A 20,000-nucleotide genomic window follows, 5' to 3' on the forward strand; every position below is an offset into this window, starting at 1 on the left:
GACTTTGTCAGATAGCATGATTCTCTATGTGGTATCTATAGTGAGGAATTTGTCAGATAACATGATTCTCTAGGTGTATAGTGAGGAATTTGTCAGATAACATGATTCTCTAAGTGTATAGTGAGGAATTTGTCAGATAACATGATTCTCTAGGTGTATAGTGAGGAATTTGTCAGATAACATGATTCTCTCTGTGGTATCTGTAGTGAGGAATTTGTCAGATAACATGATTCTCTAGGTGTATAGTGAGGAATTTGTCAGATAGCATGATTCTCTAGGTGTATAGTGAGGAATTTGTCAGATAACATGATTCTCTAGGTGTATAGTGAGGAATTTGTCAGATAACATGATTCTCTAGGTGTATAGTGAGGATTTTGTCAGATAACATGATTCTCTAGGTGTATAGTGAGGATTTTGTAAGATAACATGATTCTCTAGGTGTATAGTGAGGATTTTGTCAGAAACATGATTCTCTAGGTGTATAGTGAGGAATTTGTCAGATAACATGATTCTCTAGGTGTATAGTGAGGAATTTGTCAGATAGCATGATTCTCTCTGTGGTATCTGTAGTGAGGAATTTGTCAGATAACATGATTCTCTAGGTGTATAGTGAGGAAATTGTCAGATAACATGATTCTCTAGGTGTATAGTGAGGAATTTGTCAGATAACATGATTCTCTCTGTGGTATCTTTAGTGAGGAATTTGTCAGATAGCATGATTCTCTAGGTGTATAGTGAGGAATTTGTCAGATAACATGATTCTCTAGGTGTATAGTGAGGAATTTGTCAGATAGCATGATTCTCTCTGTGGTATCTGTATAGTGAGGAATTTGTCAGATAACATGATTCTCTCTGTGGTATCTGTATAGTGAGGAATTTGTCAGATAGCATGATTCTCTATGTGTATAGTGAGGAATTTGTCAGATAGCATGATTCTCTAGGTGTATAGTGAGGAATTTGTCAGATAACATGATTCTCTCTGTGGTATCTGTATAGTGAGGAATTTGTCAGATAACATGATTCTCTAGGTGTATAGTGAGGAATTTGTTAGATAACATGATTCTCTATGTGTATAGTGAGGAATTTGTCAGATAACATGATTCTCTAGGTGTATAGTGAGGAATTTGTCAGATAACATGATTCTCTCTGTGGTATCTGTAGTGAGGATTTTGTCAGATAACATGATTCTCTAGGTGTATAGTGAGGAATTTGTCAGATAACATGATTCTCTAGGTGTATAGTGAGGAATTTGTCAGATAACATGATTCTCTAGGTGTATAGTGAGGAATTTGTCAGATAACATGATTCTCTCTGTGGTATCTGTAGTGAGGAATTTGTCAGATAACATGATTCTCTAGGTGTATAGTGAGGAATTTGTCAGATAGCATGATTCTCTAGGTGTATAGTGAGGATTTTGTCAGATAACATGATTCTCTATGTGTATAGTGAGGAATTTGTCAGATAGCATGATTCTCTAGGTGTATAGTGAGGAATTTGTCAGATAACATGATTCTCTAGGTGTATAGTGAGGAATTTGTCAGATAACATGATTCTCTAGGTGTATAGTGAGGAATTTGTCAGATAACATGATTCTCTCTGTGGTATCTGTAGTGAGGAATTTGTCAGATAACATGATTCTCTAGGTGTATAGTGAGGAATTTGTCAGATAGCATGATTCTCTAGGTGTATAGTGAGGAATTTGTCAGATAACATGATTCTCTAGGTGTATAGTGAGGAATTTGTCAGATAACATGATTCTCTCTGTGGTATCTGTAGTGAGGAATTTGTCAGATAACATGATTCTCTAGGTGTATAGTGAGGAATTTGTCAGATAACATGATTCTCTCTGTGGTATCTGTAGTGAGGAATTTGTCAGATAACATGATTCTCTCTGTGGTATCTGTAGTGAGGAATTTGTCAGATAACATGATTCTCTAGGTGTATAGTGAGGAATTTGTCAGATAACATGATTCTCTAGGTGTATAGTGAGGAATTTGTCAGATAACATGATTCTCTCTGTGGTATCTGTAGTGAGGATTTTGTCAGATAACATGATTCTCTAGGTGTATAGTGAGGAATTTGGCAGATAACATGATTCTCTAGGTGTGTAGTGAGGAATTTGTCAGATAACATGATTCTCTCTGTGGTATCTGTAGTGAGGAATTTGTCAGATAACATGATTCTCTAGGTGTATAGTGAGGAATTTGTCAGATAACATGATTCTCTATGTGTATAGTGAGGAATTTGTCAGATAACATGATTCTCTAGGTGTATAGTGAGGAATTTGTCAGATAACATGATTCTCTCTGTGGTATCTGTAGTGAGGAATTTGTCAGATAACATGATTCTCTAGGTGTATAGTGAGGAATTTGTCAGATAACATGATTCTCTATGTGTATAGTGAGGAATTTGTCAGATAACATGATTCTCTAGGTGTATAGTGAGGAATTTGTCAGATAACATGATTCTCTAGGTGTATAGTGAGGAATTTGTCAGATAGCATGATTCTCTCTGTGGTATCTGTAGTGAGGAATTTGTTGAATGACTTTCTACGTGGTACTGTAGAATCACCATTGTTCGTGGGGGATTGATGTTCGAGGATTTCGTGGGTCACTCTTACCCACGAATTTACGTGTCCTTGAACATTTTTTAAACCAGGTAAAGTTATCTCTCCTAGTGACATCGTATTGCTTACCCACAAAATTACACCCCCACGAACAGGCAAAATTTTGCTTACCCATGAACATTAGCCCTACGAATTAAAATGATTCCAGTACAGTATCTGTGGAGGTTTTTTCTCCAGAATGATAACACAAAACAGCTTTAATCTTTTACTATAAATGTGGTAACATTATTGGGTAGATTTATTTGATTGTATATTGTTTAATGTCCCTCTAGAGAATCTATCACTCATGGAGATATCACCATTGCCGGTGAAGGACTGCAAAATTTAGGTCTATGCTCGACAGTTATGGCCATTGAGCAGGGAGAGTTCTTTATTGTGAAAAAGAATTATACTGCCAAAAATTGCACACAACATTGGTTAATTTTTCATGCATCTTTTTTTTACATTCACTGTAGCCATTCCGTGATGCATACATGCCAACTTTCCCGATTTGTATGGGATTTTCTCGATTTGAAGCAGTTGAAAAAGTAAATCCCGATATCCCAATCGGGATTGCAAAAATACCCCGAAATCCCGATTTTCTAAAAATATCTCCCATTTTACGACAACAAATCCTGATTTCCAACCGGAATTTGAAATCATTTCTTTGTGGCTGGCCAATCAGAAATCGGGACAATACTCAGCCATTGCTGTTTACATGTGTCATGTGGTATCGGGGTGGTGTAATTTACCTGGTCTACCTGTGTCGGGGTGTTTATTGGACAGTGAGGGGCATGTTTTGATAGTAATTATTAATCGGGAAAACAGATTTCAAATTGACATATTCTTTACACGAACGAGAATGACAACGATGATAGTGTCACCACCAAACAATCGGACATTCCCGATTTTCGCCTTTCACTGACAGCATCCAAAATATGCAATATATAATTTTTTTTTTTCAATTATAATAATATAGGCTATCAGAATCTATAGCGATGTATTATAAAATTATAGGGGGCGTAGTATACAATAGATTTTGTGATGCGTAATTCGTACAAGTCTACTGAATTTGACATTAGCAAGTAACCTTAATTTACAAGTAAAAACATATTTTGATGACTTTTTTTCTTCTCTTAATTATTTCAGATGTCATGGGTGCAAAGGTTTTGTTCGCAAACTTCATGGCAGGGCAGAACACTCCTTTTCTGGTTGCAATGCAGATTGTTCCACCAGAGTCTGCAAGCCCATGTTTACAGACAGGAAGGATCGCCTTTGTAGTTGTACCTAAATGCATGTGCTTTTAAAGTTAAATTTTGATATATAGTCCAGTCATGTTATGGTGTGAAAGGACGCAACTTTAAGTATTATTTGATAATATGTATGTAACTTGTTGGAGAGGATATGTTAGTTTATTTTTAACTTTTTGCTGAATAGTTAATAAAATAATTATGTAGCCTATATCTTTCAAAGTGGGTTTTTTTTTTTTTAGTTTTGTTAAAGTTAATGGTCAAACACACTTGATATTGGTTTAATATATGATATATGTACAATGATTAGATTAATATCTTATTTGAAAAGACAAATATTTATTTTCATGGCAAAATGTAGCGAATTTGGAGCTTAGAAAAAAGGTCATTGCACGCTAAATCCCCCATGGAGATTATTAAAAGTTGGCATGTATGCTTGATGTCACTTACACCATGACAACAGAAAACTCACCGGAGCAGCGAGGTACCCATCGGAGATAGGTTTGTTTCTGTCCCCGGAGAACAAGTCGTACGGGCCCCTCAGACTGGTCACCTTGTCCACGGTCTCCTGGGTAAAACTCTTAAAGTTGTACGTCCCTGGTCCTAGCTCAGAGCCCTGAAATGGTGGAGGTACATTCGAGATATGGTGACAGAGTTCAAGGATTCTGTAATAATGAAATATCACAGTGAAATCACATTACAGAAGTGTCCTGTATGCAGGGTTAATTTTGCACTCATTTTATTTTTGCCTATTTTACCCTAAATATCCCAAATGGGCAATTTTAAAACTAAGGTAATTCATGAAAATAAAATCTCCGAGATTTCAAATATATATTCATCAACCTTTTAAAATTCTTTAGTGACAAAATCACATAATTTTCCACCAGTACCAAGCCAACTATCGTAAGAAGTGAGGCAATTGATCGTGTGCTGGAATTTTTTAAAACCATAAACATCAGTTCAAGAGCTTGTTATTTACTTTAAAAACGTAGAGTGACTTCATCAACAAGATATATGTTTCTACTGGTAACATATGTTTGAAAACTCTTTACTGTGAATTTACAGTAAGTGTGAACGACTCAGCTTCTCAAGTTCATTCGAGGTCTCGGATAGTTGGTTTCAAAACAAATCTGTCAATGATGACGCATCAAGGAAAGAAAAATCACAGCAATTGGACCAATATTTAAAGGGGCGGGAATAAAAATAATTTTAGATGGTCACACGTGTCTTTACACTAGCGTGTCATTACATAATCTTTTAGCACGATGGAAGAGACTGCGAAAAGGGAAAACCAATACCAACTAAAACAATGACATTGATTTTAAAATTACATGCCAAGAGTTTATTTTATGGTAAAATCAGTAAGAAATTAGGCGTCGTAAGGCCACTTTATAAAATTGTCAATCATGGGAACTCTTGCACTGAAAATGTTGCCAACGAAGCTCACACCGGATGTACTTTTGTTTATCGAGTATGAAATTAAAAAGAAATCAAGTGTATATTAATAGAGAAATCAGACAAAATTTATTAAGAAGAAATATTTGTGCCCCTGATAATGTACCAAAGGTGTCTTTAACTTGTAGAGCTGCGAGAAATTTTTAGGGAAATGACTTTCAAGAAACTGCAAAGAAAATCCAAGAGAAGCATATTTTGTCTGAACACAGGGACTCGTCACGAAATATTTGTCTTTTTAAAATTTGACATCGTCTATTCTATATTTACAAATGTAATTAATATAGAATAGAGAGGGCCAATTCGTGACGAGCCCCTGTGGTCTGAACACGAACGAAGTGTTGAAAACTTCTTTGCTACTTATTTTATTGCAATTTAGGCCGAGTCAGTTATATATATATATATATATATCTATATATAAATAACTATTAAACGTTTATTAAAGTGTATTATTATGTGGTTTTAAACTTACGAGTTTTTACCCCCTCTTCCCCCTAACTATTTGAATTTAGAAATTTTTCCGACATCGATCTTTTCCAATGCTTTGCAAGATTTTGAAAATATCCTCTGAGAGATTTATTTTAAAATAACGATATGGAAACTGCGAATGTGAAAGAGACAACAAAACAAAAGCATTGTTCTTAAACGGACAAAATCGCCTATAGAAACATGTACTGAAATTTCTGATCACTTAAAACTGACAAGTATCTACAGGAATTTAAGGGAGTAACCGTTCAATTTTTATTGGGATATAGAGACAACTGCGGATCCTGCCTTTCCCCGCAGCATTTTCGATCCCGTCATTTTTTTCCTTTCTTTTCAATATTCAGCACTATTTGAATTCTGGGATATTGCTATCCTGCCTTTCCTTTCCATATCGGAGCTCGCCTTTTTCACCCTGTATTCTCCCTCCCATACCTATTGATACTGCGATGGATTATAAGTATAACACGGTTATTCCTGTTTAAAAGATAAAATTTATAAGGTATCTGATAAAAGTTATATCTTCTAAAGTTTACGAGATATCTTGTATCTTTTATAAGACATCTTATATTTTTTTCTTTATAAGATATCCCATCACTCTTATACATGCAGATATCTAGTATATATAAGATAAACTTTACAAGACATTCTATTAACGTAATCTCAAATCTCCGTTGTCAAATCAAAACCGATATTGAATCTCACGCTACGTACGGTGCAACTTACACTGAAATCAAATAGTGAAACTTACACTTGTTAGGCACGAGATAATATAATGCCAAATACTTGGGACCGCCTACCTATAATTTAACCGACCTATCAAAAGCGCTCTTTAAAATCACTCGGGGACTTTCCGAACTATCTGGAGCACGTCATGTACTTGCCGATATGTCTCGTTCACACTTACTGTAAATCCACAGTAATGTAGTAACAATACTAATCTTGTTCATAAAGTTGCTTTATATTTACAGAAACAAAACTGGTATGATGAGGACACACTCTTTTCAATTTAAAAAAAAATAAACTGGGAAAATCAAGCATTCTTCATGACGTCTGGATTACCAAAATTTAAAAAACAAGAATATCAGTAAAACCAATGGATGTTCCCCGAAACAGACCTAACCAAAGAACTACTTCATATGACAAATGACTCGCACAATGATCAATAACTGTTGAAATACTGTTGAAATGAAGGTGTCTTTTTGATATATAAGGTATGTTGAGGGACGTTGATCTTTACAAAATGACCTTGAGTGACCTGACCTTTGTCTGAAAGTCATTTCCCTATTTTTGCAATATATAATGAATACCAGTTCAAAAACTGTTGAAAGAAGGCACTTCTTCTTTATATAAGGTGTATGTCCTGAGTGACTCTGACCTTTCCAAAATGACCTTGAGAGAATTGGTATAAAAGATCAATAATTGTTGAAATATTGTTGAAATTAAGTATTTTTTCCACACATTAAGGTATATGTTCTGAGTGACCTTGACCTTTCCAAAATGACCTTGAAAGACCTAGGTCCAAAAGTTCTTGTCTCAAGGAACATTTGGGATCAATTATATCAATTTCTGATGAAAATGATTAGGAGATATGGGCTTGGACGTACAGACAGACATGACCGCAACTATATTATGCTCCCCCGAAATTTTTCGGGGAGCATAAAAATACCAGTTGTCAGCAAAATGTGCATACACTCTTCATCAAAAAGAGGTGGAACTTTGCTTCTAAAAATTGAGAAGTCATTTTACGCCAGGTCAAATTAAGACATTACTGTGTTAAGTTAGTTCATCACTGACTGTGGAGAAGTAAGAATAATTCTAACTTCGTTCATCTGGATATTATCTTTCAAAAAATCAATATATGCACCCAGGGGTGCATGAGCCGAGTTGCATGGGATACATTGTAAAGTCAGGAATGATGAGGCATATTTATAATTGTGAAGAACTAATTTCAGTTTTAAAATTTTTGAGTTACTGTCCAGAAACCATATTTGTCTAAAGTTTTCAATCTATTTTCGGTCACTGCTACCTTGACCTTTGACTCTCCAAAATCAATAGGGGCCTTGTTTTGTTAGTATCCAACAATATATCCAAGTTTCATTTTGATTCAAATTAAAATTTTTCGAGTTATCCTCCTGAAACCAATTTTTATTTTAATTTTAAATCTATTTTCGGTCAGTGACCTTGACCTTTGACCTATTTTCTCCAAAATCAATAGGGGTCTTCCTTACCTGGTACATAACAATATCTTTAAGTATCATTTGATTCGGATTTAAACTTTCTGAGTTATCATTCGGAAACCAAATATTTCTGAAATTTTCATTCTATATTCGGTCACTGTGACCTTGACCTTTGACCATTTTTCTCCAAAATTAGTAGGGGTCTTCCTTACATGGTACCCAACAATATATCAAAGTTTCATTTGATTTGGATTTAAACTTTCTGAGTTATCATCCGGAAACCAAATTTTTCTGAAATTTTCATTCTATTTTCGGTCACTGTGACCTTGACCTTTGACCATTTTTCTCCAAAATTAATCAGGGGTCTTCCTTACCTGGTACCCAACAATATATCAAAGTTTCATTTGATTAAATTGTAAACTTTTCGAGTTATCATCCGGAAACCAATTGTTGACGCCCAACCGCACGCCCGAATCACCAAACCAATAGCCGAGTTCAACTTCGTTGCAACTCGGCTAAAAAATGAAAATAATTTGATAAAACTTATATTGCTTAGTCAGACTTTAAAACATAAAAATGTCATCTTATTCTGACAAGAAGATATCTCTGCACTAACAACAGTGGGTAGATTTCTGGGCGTGGAGGATCCGGCGTCTAGCATGCCCACAGTGCTGGTGGACAGTCGTGCTTTCTCCTCCACAGCTGTGTGGGGAATCCCTCCCTTGCCGTATGTACCCGGACCAGGAGTCTCGTTCTGAAACAGAAAGGGGGACAACTGTCAGAGATTTTGTTTTACGAAATAACCTATCCTTTGTTTCTACAACAAATAAGCACAATTATGTCACAAGATTTTGAGTAAAACAGTTCTATCAGGGTCTGACACCTTATCATTCTTCAATATTAGGGCGATACACACTTCATCTTTATCATTCTATACAATGTTGTATTAACAATGAACAACATATAAATCATTCTATATACTTCAATGTACTATGTTCAGACAGTAAACTCTATACAACATTCTATATAATAGTATACTGCATGTTCAAACTGTGAACTCCTTATTCTATATAATACTATGTTCAGACTGTGAACTCCTTATTCTATATAATACTATGTTCAGATTATGAACTCCTTATTCTATATAATACTATGTTCAGACTGTGAACACCTTATTCTATATCTACTATGTTCAGACTGTGAACACCTTATTCTATATGATACTATGTTCAGACTGTGAACTCCTTATTCTATATCTACTATGTTCAGATTATGAACTCCTTATTCTATATAATACTATGTTCAGACTGTGAACACCTTATTCTATATGATACTATGTTCAGATTATGAACTCCTTATTCTAGATAATACTATGTTCAGACTGTGAACTCCTTATTCTATATGATACTATGTTCAGACTGTGAACACCTTATTCTTTATAATATACTATGTTCAAACTGCGAACTTCTCATTCTATATATTCTATGTTCAGACTATGAACTCCTTATTCTATATAATACTATGTTCAGATTATGAACTCCTTATTCTATATCTACTATGTTCAAACTGTGAACTCCTTATTCTATAGAATACTATGTTCAGATTATGAACTCCTTATTCTAATATAATACTATGTTCAGATTATGAACTCCTTATTCTAATATAATACTATGTTCAGATTATGAACTCCTTATTCTATATAATACTATGTTCAGACTGTGAACACCTTATTCTATATAATACTATGTTCAGACTGTGAACACCTTATTTTATATGATACTATGTTCAGATTATGAACTCCTTATTCTAGATAATACTATGTTCAGATTATGAACTCCTTATTCTAATATAATACTATGTTCAGATTATGAACTCCTTATTCTATATAATACTATATTCAAACTGCGAACTTCTCATTCTATATATTATATGTTCAGACTATGAACTCCTTATTCTATATAATACTATGTTCAGATTATGAACTCCTTATTCTATATCTACTATGTTCAAACTGTGAACACCTTATTCTATATAATACTATGTTCAGATTATGAACACCTTATTCTATATAATACTATATTCAGACTGTGAACTCCTTATTCTATATATACTATGTTCAGATTATGAACTCCTTATTCTATATATATTATATACAGACTGTGAACTTCTCATTCTATATATACTATGTTCAGACTGTGAACTCCTTATTCTATATAATACTATGTTCAGATTATGAACTCCTTATTCTATATCTACTATGTTCAAACTGTGAACTCCTTATTCTATATAATACTATGTTCAGATTATGACCTCCTTATTCTATATAATACTATATTCAGACTATGAACTCCTTATTCTATATATACTATATTCAGACTGTGAACACCTTATTCTATATATACTATATTCAGACTGTGAACACCTTATTCTAATATAATACTATATTCAGATTATGAACACCTTATTCTATATAATACTATGTTTAGATTATGACCTCCTTATTCTATATAATACTATGTTCAGACTGTGAACACCTTATTCTATATACACTATATTCAGACTGTGAACACCTTATTCTATATATACTATATTCAGACTGTGAACACTTTATTTTATATAATACTATATTCAGACTGTGAACTCCTTATTCTATATAATATGATGTTCAGATTATGAACTCCTTATTCTAATATAATACTATGTTCAGATTATGAACTCCTTATTCTAATATAATATTATGTTCAGATTATGAACTCCTTATTCTATATAATACTATGTTTAGATTATGAACTCCTTATTCTAATATAATACTATGTTCAGATTATGAACACCTTATTCTATATATACTATATTCAGACTGTGAACACCTTATTCTAATATAATACTATGTTCAGATTATGAACTCCTTATTCTATATAATACTATATTCAGATTATGAACACCTTATTCTATATATACTATATTCAGACTGTGAACACCTTATTCTATATATACTATATTCAGACTGTGAACACCTTATTCTAATATAATACTATATTCAGATTATGAACACCTTATTCTATATAATACTATGTTTAGATTATGACCTCCTTATTCTATATAATACTATGTTCAGACTGTGAACACCTTATTCTATATACACTATATTCAGACTGTGAACACCTTATTCTATATATACTATATTCAGACTGTGAACACTTTATTTTATATAATACTATATTCAGACTGTGAACTCCTTATTCTATATAATATGATGTTCAGATTATGAACTCCTTATTCTAATATAATACTATGTTCAGATTATGAACTCCTTATTCTAATATAATACTATCTTCAGATTATGAACTCCTTATTCTATATAATACTATGTTTAGATTATGAACTCCTTATTCTAATATAATACTATGTTCAGATTATGAACACCTTATTCTATATATACTATATTCAGACTGTGAACACCTTATTCTAATATAATACTATGTTCAGATTATGAACTCCTTATTCTATATAATACTATATTCAGATTATGAACACCTTATTCTATATAATACTATGTTTAGATTATGACCTCCTTATTCTATATAATACTATGTTCAGACTGTGAACACCTTATTCTATATACACTATATTCAGACTGTGAACACCTTATTCTATATATACTATATTCAGACTGTGAACACTTTATTCTATATAATACTATGTTCAGACTGTGAACTCCTTATTCTATATAATACGATGTTCAGATTATGAACTCCTTATTCTAATATAATACTATGTTCAGATTATGAACTCCTTATTCTAATATAATACTATGTTCAGATTATGAACACCTTATTCTATATAATACTATGTTCAGACTGTGAACACCTTATTCTATATAATACTATGTTCAGATTATGAACACCTTATTCTATATAATACTATATTCAGACTGTGAACTCCTTATTCTATATATACTATGTTCAGATTATGAACTCCTTATTCTATATATACTATATACAGACTGTGAACTTCTCATTCTATATATACTATGTTCAGACTGTGAACTCCTTATTCTATATAATACTATGTTCAGATTATGAACTCCTTATTCTATATCTACTATGTTCAAACTGTGAACTTCTCATTCTATGAAATATATGTACAGACTGTGAACTTCTCATTCTACATAATACTATGTACAGACTGTGAACATCATTTGCATGACCTAACTTACTGCTGCTACATTCTCCTTGAACCGCTGATCTCTCGTCTGACAAATTCCTCGAATACTTCTGGGTTTTTCGTCAGACGCCTGGAGGAAATCCTTGATGTCGTATGATCCAGGAGCTAGCTTTCTTTGCTGTTATTAACAAGATAAAATCTCCAAAGTTAATATGCTGTTCTAAATCTGTGTTCATGTGCATTGTTCAATAAGAATAACTCTTATACATCGAAAAACCAAATTTGAACTACTTTGAATAATCAATATGTCTTTAGCCTTTCTACACAAAACCCAAAGGTTTCTGAGAGTACAATTCAAATCAGAAATTCTTGGATTTTGAAGATGCACAAAAATGTTCTTATTTGTTTCAAAATTTATGAAGATGTCACAATATGTATACTGTATAAAGGGAAATATTTGACCCGTTTTATTTTTGTACCTTTTGCCCCGTTTTATTTTTGTACCTTTTACCCCGTATTTTTGTACCTTTTGCCCTGTTTTATTTTTGTACCTTTTGTCCCATTTTATTTTTGTACCTTTTGCCCTTGTTTTCAGTGGGCGAATTTAAGATGGGTGATATTTTAATTTTCTTCTCATATCTCTCTTTAACACAGCTGTGTCTGGGCATATTTAAAACGGAGCAAAACCATCAACATGTGAAGAAAAGCGGGGGAAAAACACGGCGAAAATAACCCTGTAGACAGTATATAATTTTGGTATTTATTGCAGAACTGCATAAAATGAGACAAGGCCGGTACCAGAAGCTTCTTCATTTCCCACTGGTCTTTGTGTAACAGATGTGGAAGGGCAGCCATTCTCTCCACTTCGTATGCTCGAGCCCAACCCGGCCCACCAGCCCGCTCATCCACTGATTTCTTGTTGAACCCGCCCACATCCACTTTGTATGTACCTGGGGCCAGTCGACGATTCTTAACAAATACAGATTACAGAATTCTTAACAAATATAGATTACAGAATTCTTAACAAATACAGATTACAGAATTCTTAACAAATACAGATTACAGAATTTTTAACAAATACAGATTACAGAATTCTTAACAAATACAGATTACAGAATTCTTAACAAATACAGATTACAGAATAATTACTAGATAACAGAAATAGTAATCCATGACAAATTTCAACTAAACAGCTGTAAAATTCTAATTTCACTGCAGGAACCCTAGGTCTTGATATCAAGGGCCCCAGGGCCTTTCAAATTGGGAAAAAATAGTGACATTTGCTTAATTGATTTTTCCATTTCAAATTTTATTTAATGGCTCAGTACAGGATCTCATATGAAGTATCATTTCACCATTGAAAGCGCTCTCAATTATTTAATATGAATTTTTGTGGGATTTTATCTGGAATAATGAAATAAGAGTTTTGTTTGCAAACAAGTTTTCAGAGTCCAAATTTGCTGTGATTTGATACATGATATAAATATCTAATAAAACCTGTCAAGTAGACTGATCTAATGGTTTTGATTTATTAAATAAAAATGGTAAAATCAAACTTCATATGAGGTGCTTTTGCTTTAACCTGTATCACAGAGGCACTGAGGCATCTTTCAGACTACGAGTTGAAAGAAACAGCCCGAGAAGTGTTGTATGAATTTGAATTTAATCCTCTTGTGATGAGGTGAGAAAAGACTTAATGCTATTTGTAACCTTGCGCCTATACACAAACATACAAATCCGTAACCCTGTGCCTTACAGACAGACATACAAATCTGTGACCTTGTGCCTTACAGACAGACATACAAATCTGTGACCTTGTGACCACAGACAGACATACAAATCTGTGACCTTGTGCCTTACAGACATATAAATCTGTAACCCTGTGCCTTACAGACATACAAATCTGTGACCTTGTGCCTTACAGACAGACATACAAATCTGTGACCTTGTGCCTTACAGACAGACATACAAATCCGTGACTACAGAAAGATATATACAAATCCATGACCTTGTGACTACAGATAGCAGTGATTGGATAAGCACGCGCCTTGCGCCATAATCGCATTAAATTAAAAAATGGCACATAGAATATTGAAAACAATGCGCCATTAAGGCGCACATCATAGATATACCTATTTGAGGTTTTCCCCACTGACTTCGTAGATCTACGAACTTTTAAACTTTTGAGCTGATCCCCCACTGAATCTATATCGATTTAGTGCTTGAAAATCTTTATCGCTGTAGTGCTTTTGTAATAGCACAACTTTACGTTCTTTCAAGTGCAAGTATGACTTCGATTTCCTCAGTATCTAATCAAACAGTAAAAGGTTATCTGATTGGTTAATACCGTGAAATTGTAATTTTAAGGTGCACGGACTGAAGATGCCACCAAAAAAATTCCTAAGCCTGACAAAGGGCAAACTTTCCTTAATTCTCGTCTGAATGATAAGCCAGTACCCACAGTAGACACTGTAGGAGCAGAAGATGATGATGCAGAAACGTCAAAACAGACAATCACAATGAGAATGATCAATCCTAAAGTAAAACGTAACTTTAACACAGATAATAAAACTAGTTACCTATGGCAATGCAGTCTGTCAGTAGTGTTTAGATTATAAATTATACTGGTCTCTCGTACTCGTCAATTTAAAATGTCACATAAAAATTTCAATATGGTGCATTCATTTTAGAAATGTCACATTGATACTAGCTAGTAACGCGCCATTGTCATATTTAGCAAATTGCTTATCCCAATCACTAAGAAGACATACAAATCTGTAACCTTGTGTCTTACAGACAGACATACAAATCTGTAACCTTGTGTCTTACAGACAGACATACAAATCTGTAACCTTGTCTTACAGACAGACATATAAATCTTGTAACCTTGTGTCTATAAACAGACATACAAATCCGTGACCTTGTGACTACAGACAGACATGTATACATATCTATGACCTTGTGCCTTACAGACATATAAATCTGTAACCTTGTGTCTTACAGACATATAAATCCATGACCTTGTGACCACAGACAGACATACAAATCTGTAACCTTGTGTCTATAAACAGACATACAAATCTGTGACCTTGTGTCTTACAGACAGACATACAAATCTGTAACCTTGTGTCTATAAACAGACATACAAATCTGTGACCTTGTGACTACAGACAGACATACATATATGTGACCTTGTGTCTTACAGACAGATGCAGGGTTCTGCACAAGGGGTTCATCTTGAAGCCGCACCATGGTTAAACTTCTGAATGGTTAAATGGTCTGTTTCGTAATAATTCTTTGTCTACCATGATTCAATTATTGCATTAATTTGTTGTTATGGCTCAGAGATTGAAGATCATGGTGTGTAATTATGTTTCATTAATTTGTTGTTATGCTTCAGAGATTGAAGATCATGGTGTGTAATTGTGTTTCATTAATTTGTTGTTACGCTTCAGAGATTGAAGATCATGGTGTGTAATTATGTTTCATTAATTTGTTGTTACGCTTCAGAGATTGAAGATCATGGTGTGTAATTGTTTTTGTCCTCTCTGTCTGTCTGAAACTTTAATCTTCTTCATAACTTTTGATTGATAAGTGATAGAGCTCTGACTCGTATTTCGTATGTGCATTCCTTGTGACAAGATCTTTCTTTTTGGTACCAAAGTATTTGTCTCCTGAATTATTTAAGTAGGACTATTGTGTTTTGTAAATAGCTTTCTTATCACAAGACCTTTCATTTGTTTCTTTGTTGGTATTTGGAGCACAGTGTTTCACAAACACATCTTGTTTTGTATTCTCCATCTCCCCCCCCCCCCCCCCCCCCCCCCCCCAGTTTTTGTGTTGCAAATTATGCTATAATATTACAATATGACTTAGTCCAAAAAAATATACATGTTGGTTTCCACTTTCCTGACTGACCCTAAAAATTTATGCCGACCCTAACTTACACATTTTTTTCCATTCTCAGATTTTGCGAATGTCATCACTACAACAAGAGTATATTTATTGACTTATTAAGTTATTTATTATGCACTTATAATACTAGACAGATTCAAAAACACAGTCTGAAACAGTTTTTGTTTACAGTACAGTGGAAGAAATGTTTTGATTCATTATATAACTTTTATTTGATTATTGGATAATCACTATATTCTATGCATAGTAGAAAACTAAATCATTAAAATATAATTCAACCTATAAAATCAACAAAACAAAAGCAAAAAAAAAACCCCCAAACAACCTAACACCCCCCCCCCCCCCAAAACCCCACTACCTAGCTACCGACCCTGTGGAAACCAACATATATTTTTGGGGGGCTTTACTCAGTAGTTACCAGCTAGTAGTAAAACTGCTAAATTTTCACTTGGAAGGCCATAAGACAGATTAATGTACACCTCTAACATCAAATACTGTAATGTGATTACTATCAGTGTAAAATCTATCAAGAATTTATCAAATTCATGATGGAGGGAAACTTTAGTAAAAATCAAGCTTTGATCTGATGATTTACAGGGACAAATGTTCACAATTGAGCAAAAGTAAAACTTGTCATGAATATTTCTAACATACAATTAAAAACTTATACAGAAAAACATGCCTATACCAAAGTATCGAGGACAAACAATTTTGATTAATAAAACATAATTCACCATATCCATTAAGTTGAAAATATGTTTTAATACTACAGAGAATGAAAACTCACATTGCTCTAAGCGTGAATTCATTATAAGCATGTTCACTGTAACCATGTTTTACTGTAAACGTGAATACATTACAAGTATGTTCGCTGTAACCGTGTTTTACTGTTAAAGTGTGAATTTATTATATGATTGATTGAATATTGTTTAACGTCCCTCTTGAGAATATTTCACTCATATGGAGACGTCACCACTGCCGGTGAAGGGCTGCAAGATTTAGGCCTACACTCGGCGCTTATGGCCCTTGAACAGGGAGGGATCTTTATCGTGCCACACCTGCTGTGACATGGTACCTTGGTTTTTGCGATCTCATCCGAAGGACCGCCCCATTTAGTTGCCTCTTTAATACGACAAGCAAGGAGTACTGAGGACCAATTCTAACCCGGATCCCTACGAGACGAATTGTAAGTATGATTACTGTAACCATGTTTTACTGTAAGCATGAATTCATTATAAGCATATTCACTGTAACTGTCAATTCATTATAAATGTGTTTGTTATAACTGTGTTATACTGTAAGCATGAATTCATTATAAGTGTGTTCTCTGTAAGTGTGAATTCATTATAAGTGTATTTGCTGTAACCGTGTTTTACTGTAAGTGTGAGTTCATTATAAGTGTGTTTGCTGTAACTGTGTTTTACTGTAAGTGTGAATTCATTATAAGTGTGTTTGCTATAACCATGTTTTACTGTAAGTGTGAGTTCATTATAAGCATGTTCACTGTAACTGTGTTTTACTGTAAGTGTGAATTCATTATAAGTGTGTTTGCTATAACCGTATTTTACTGTAAGCTTGAATTCATTATTTAAGATATTCACTGTAATCGTGTTTTACTGCAAGTGTGAGTTCATTATAAGTGTGTTTGCTGTAACTGTGTTTTACTGTAAGTGTGAATTCATTATAAGTGTGTTCACTGTAACCATGTTTTACTGTAAGTGTGAGTTCATTATAAGTGTGTTCACTGTAACCGTATTTTACTGTAAGTGTGAGTTCATTATATGCATGTTTGGATCGAGTAACCATGTTTTACTGTGTTCTGTACTAGTCTCTCAGCTTACTTACCAATTCATCAATGGATTTTTTATCATACGGGATTTCTGTGAAGGTCCCAGGGTACTTGCTTTTTGGATGTACACCAGAGACATCAAACCTAACGAGAACAATAAGATAATTATAAGCCAGGTGTTATATATATATATGTCTAACGAGAATATTAAGATTATTATAAGCCAGGTGTTATATATATATATGTCTAACAAGAACAATAAGATAATTATAAGCCAGGTGTTATATATATATATGTCTAACGAGAACAATAAGATTATTATAAGCCAGGTGTTATATATATATATGTCTAACGAGAATATTAAGATTGATTACTACAAGCCTGATGTTAAATGTCTTTTGATATCGGGATAGCAACAGTGTACAAAACATATGAACAATTACTAAACATACTGAAAATAAACAACATAGCCCCACTCTTTACACTCGCTAGTCCTCTCAGATTTGCTTCACCTTGTAAAAACCGTCGCTGATTGATTTATAATTATGAATGTTCACGTGAATTCTATATTCATCTCAACACGTCAAACAGTTATACATAATATTTGTCTTACACAAATTAACAAACCAGATGACCATACAAAACTCAAGTTTCACTCGAAAAACATCGACATGGGGCATATGCTTCAATGCTAAGAAATGTTACATACTACATGTAATAATTCTTAAAAAGAAAAACATCCACTACTACACTCTCAGTGATTACATGTATGTAAAAAAATCAGGGCTCGAAATTAACATATGCCCGTCAGTCTGTGACTGGTTAAAAGTGTGCCAGACTGACTGAAATTTGTTTTAGTCAGTCCGACGGGGGAACATCTTCATCCCATGGGTAGTCCATATGTATGATACGGTGACTGTAGGTGGAAAGGATAACGCTTTAGAGCCCGGAAACCATATTGCTACTTCAATGTCCAGTGCGCTTGACCTTTGACCTTTTGACCCCAAAATCGATAGGGAACATCTTCATCCCATGGGTAGTCCATATATATGATATGGTGACGGTAGGTGGAAAGGGTAATGCTTTAGAGCCCGGAAACCATTGCGTCTATAGACGGAGGAACAGACGGACAGACAGACGGACAACCCGATTCCAGTATACCCCCCCCACAACTTGTCTGCTTAGCGACATGGCACCTCATGGAAAAGAAATAACGACAGAGCAAAAAGAAATTATTTTACAGATGTCAAATGTAGGTTATTTTAGTTACAAAATACAGAATGTAATAGGAACACAAGCAAGCACAATCCAGAAATTTCTGAACCGTGTGCAAGAAAGGGGTAATGTAGAAATATATCAGTGGAAGGAAAAGATATACAATAGTGTGCAAAGGCTGGTGCCTCTTGTGGAGCATAAAAAGAATAGAAGATCTTCAGTACCCAAATGAAATGCAATTTATCACTATTCAGAGGGAGGGGGTGGGAGGGGGAGAGGGCTACCACCCTGTTCACCCCCTCATCATGGAGTATGGTTCTGTGGGACCTATATACTACATCAGAAATAAGTATGCTTAAAAATATCCAAAGAGGGACACATTTTATCACCACAGACTACACCTCCAGAGAAGAAGGATGTGTTCACACTGAAATATTTAATGACCTTGACCTACCAATCTGAAAACAAGGCGACAACCTCAGTGTCTCGTATTTTATTATGAAGTGGTTGAGGGGCAATATAGCAACCGACGAATACATCCAACATTGAAAATGTGAAAGGCAAATCTGTATTAAAAGATTTGACAGGGAATCTCAGATATATATTCATACAGAGCAACTGGCTGTGCTGACATTATTAACACCTTAAGCAAATTGGTCTTAGGTTGTGGGCTTTTTTTTAATCTTCTCTTATTGTTCATATATAAAACACTATTAAGCTTAAAGATCAGCTCCATCTGTTCCATATGATGTGCAATGACTCCTTCCTTCTTGTCCAATGTAATTTTGTCCCAAACTCAAGTGTACATGTACACATGATGTCACTGTGTTTTGATTTATGTTTACTATGTCTGTTGGTTTTCTTTTCTTATGCATGTCCGTTTTAGTAGTCTAAATTAGAAATAAATATATCCTGTTCTATTCTATTCAATTGGATACCGCGCGATA

At 34.1% G+C, this 20,000-nt stretch overlaps 1 protein-coding gene across 1 annotated transcript in view; it reads right to left on the reverse strand.

Moving 5' to 3' along the window:
• The window catches only part of LOC125670594 (lymphocyte expansion molecule-like), a 33,032-nt gene that overhangs the window by 12,736 nt on the left and 296 nt on the right, over positions 1-20,000 (reverse strand). Inside the window, exons 2-6 of the mRNA XM_048905837.2 lie at positions 17,895-17,982; positions 12,933-13,103; positions 12,187-12,312; positions 8,587-8,724; positions 4,328-4,471 (exon numbers count right to left, since the gene is read on the reverse strand). Coding sequence (XP_048761794.1) covers positions 4,328-4,471; positions 8,587-8,724; positions 12,187-12,312; positions 12,933-13,103; positions 17,895-17,982 — 667 coding nt within the window. The remainder of the gene's footprint in view (positions 1-4,327; positions 4,472-8,586; positions 8,725-12,186; positions 12,313-12,932; positions 13,104-17,894; positions 17,983-20,000) is intronic.

Source organism: Ostrea edulis, chromosome 4 (assembly GCF_947568905.1).
Source record: "Ostrea edulis chromosome 4, xbOstEdul1.1, whole genome shotgun sequence".
NCBI lineage: Eukaryota > Metazoa > Mollusca > Bivalvia > Ostreida > Ostreidae > Ostrea > Ostrea edulis.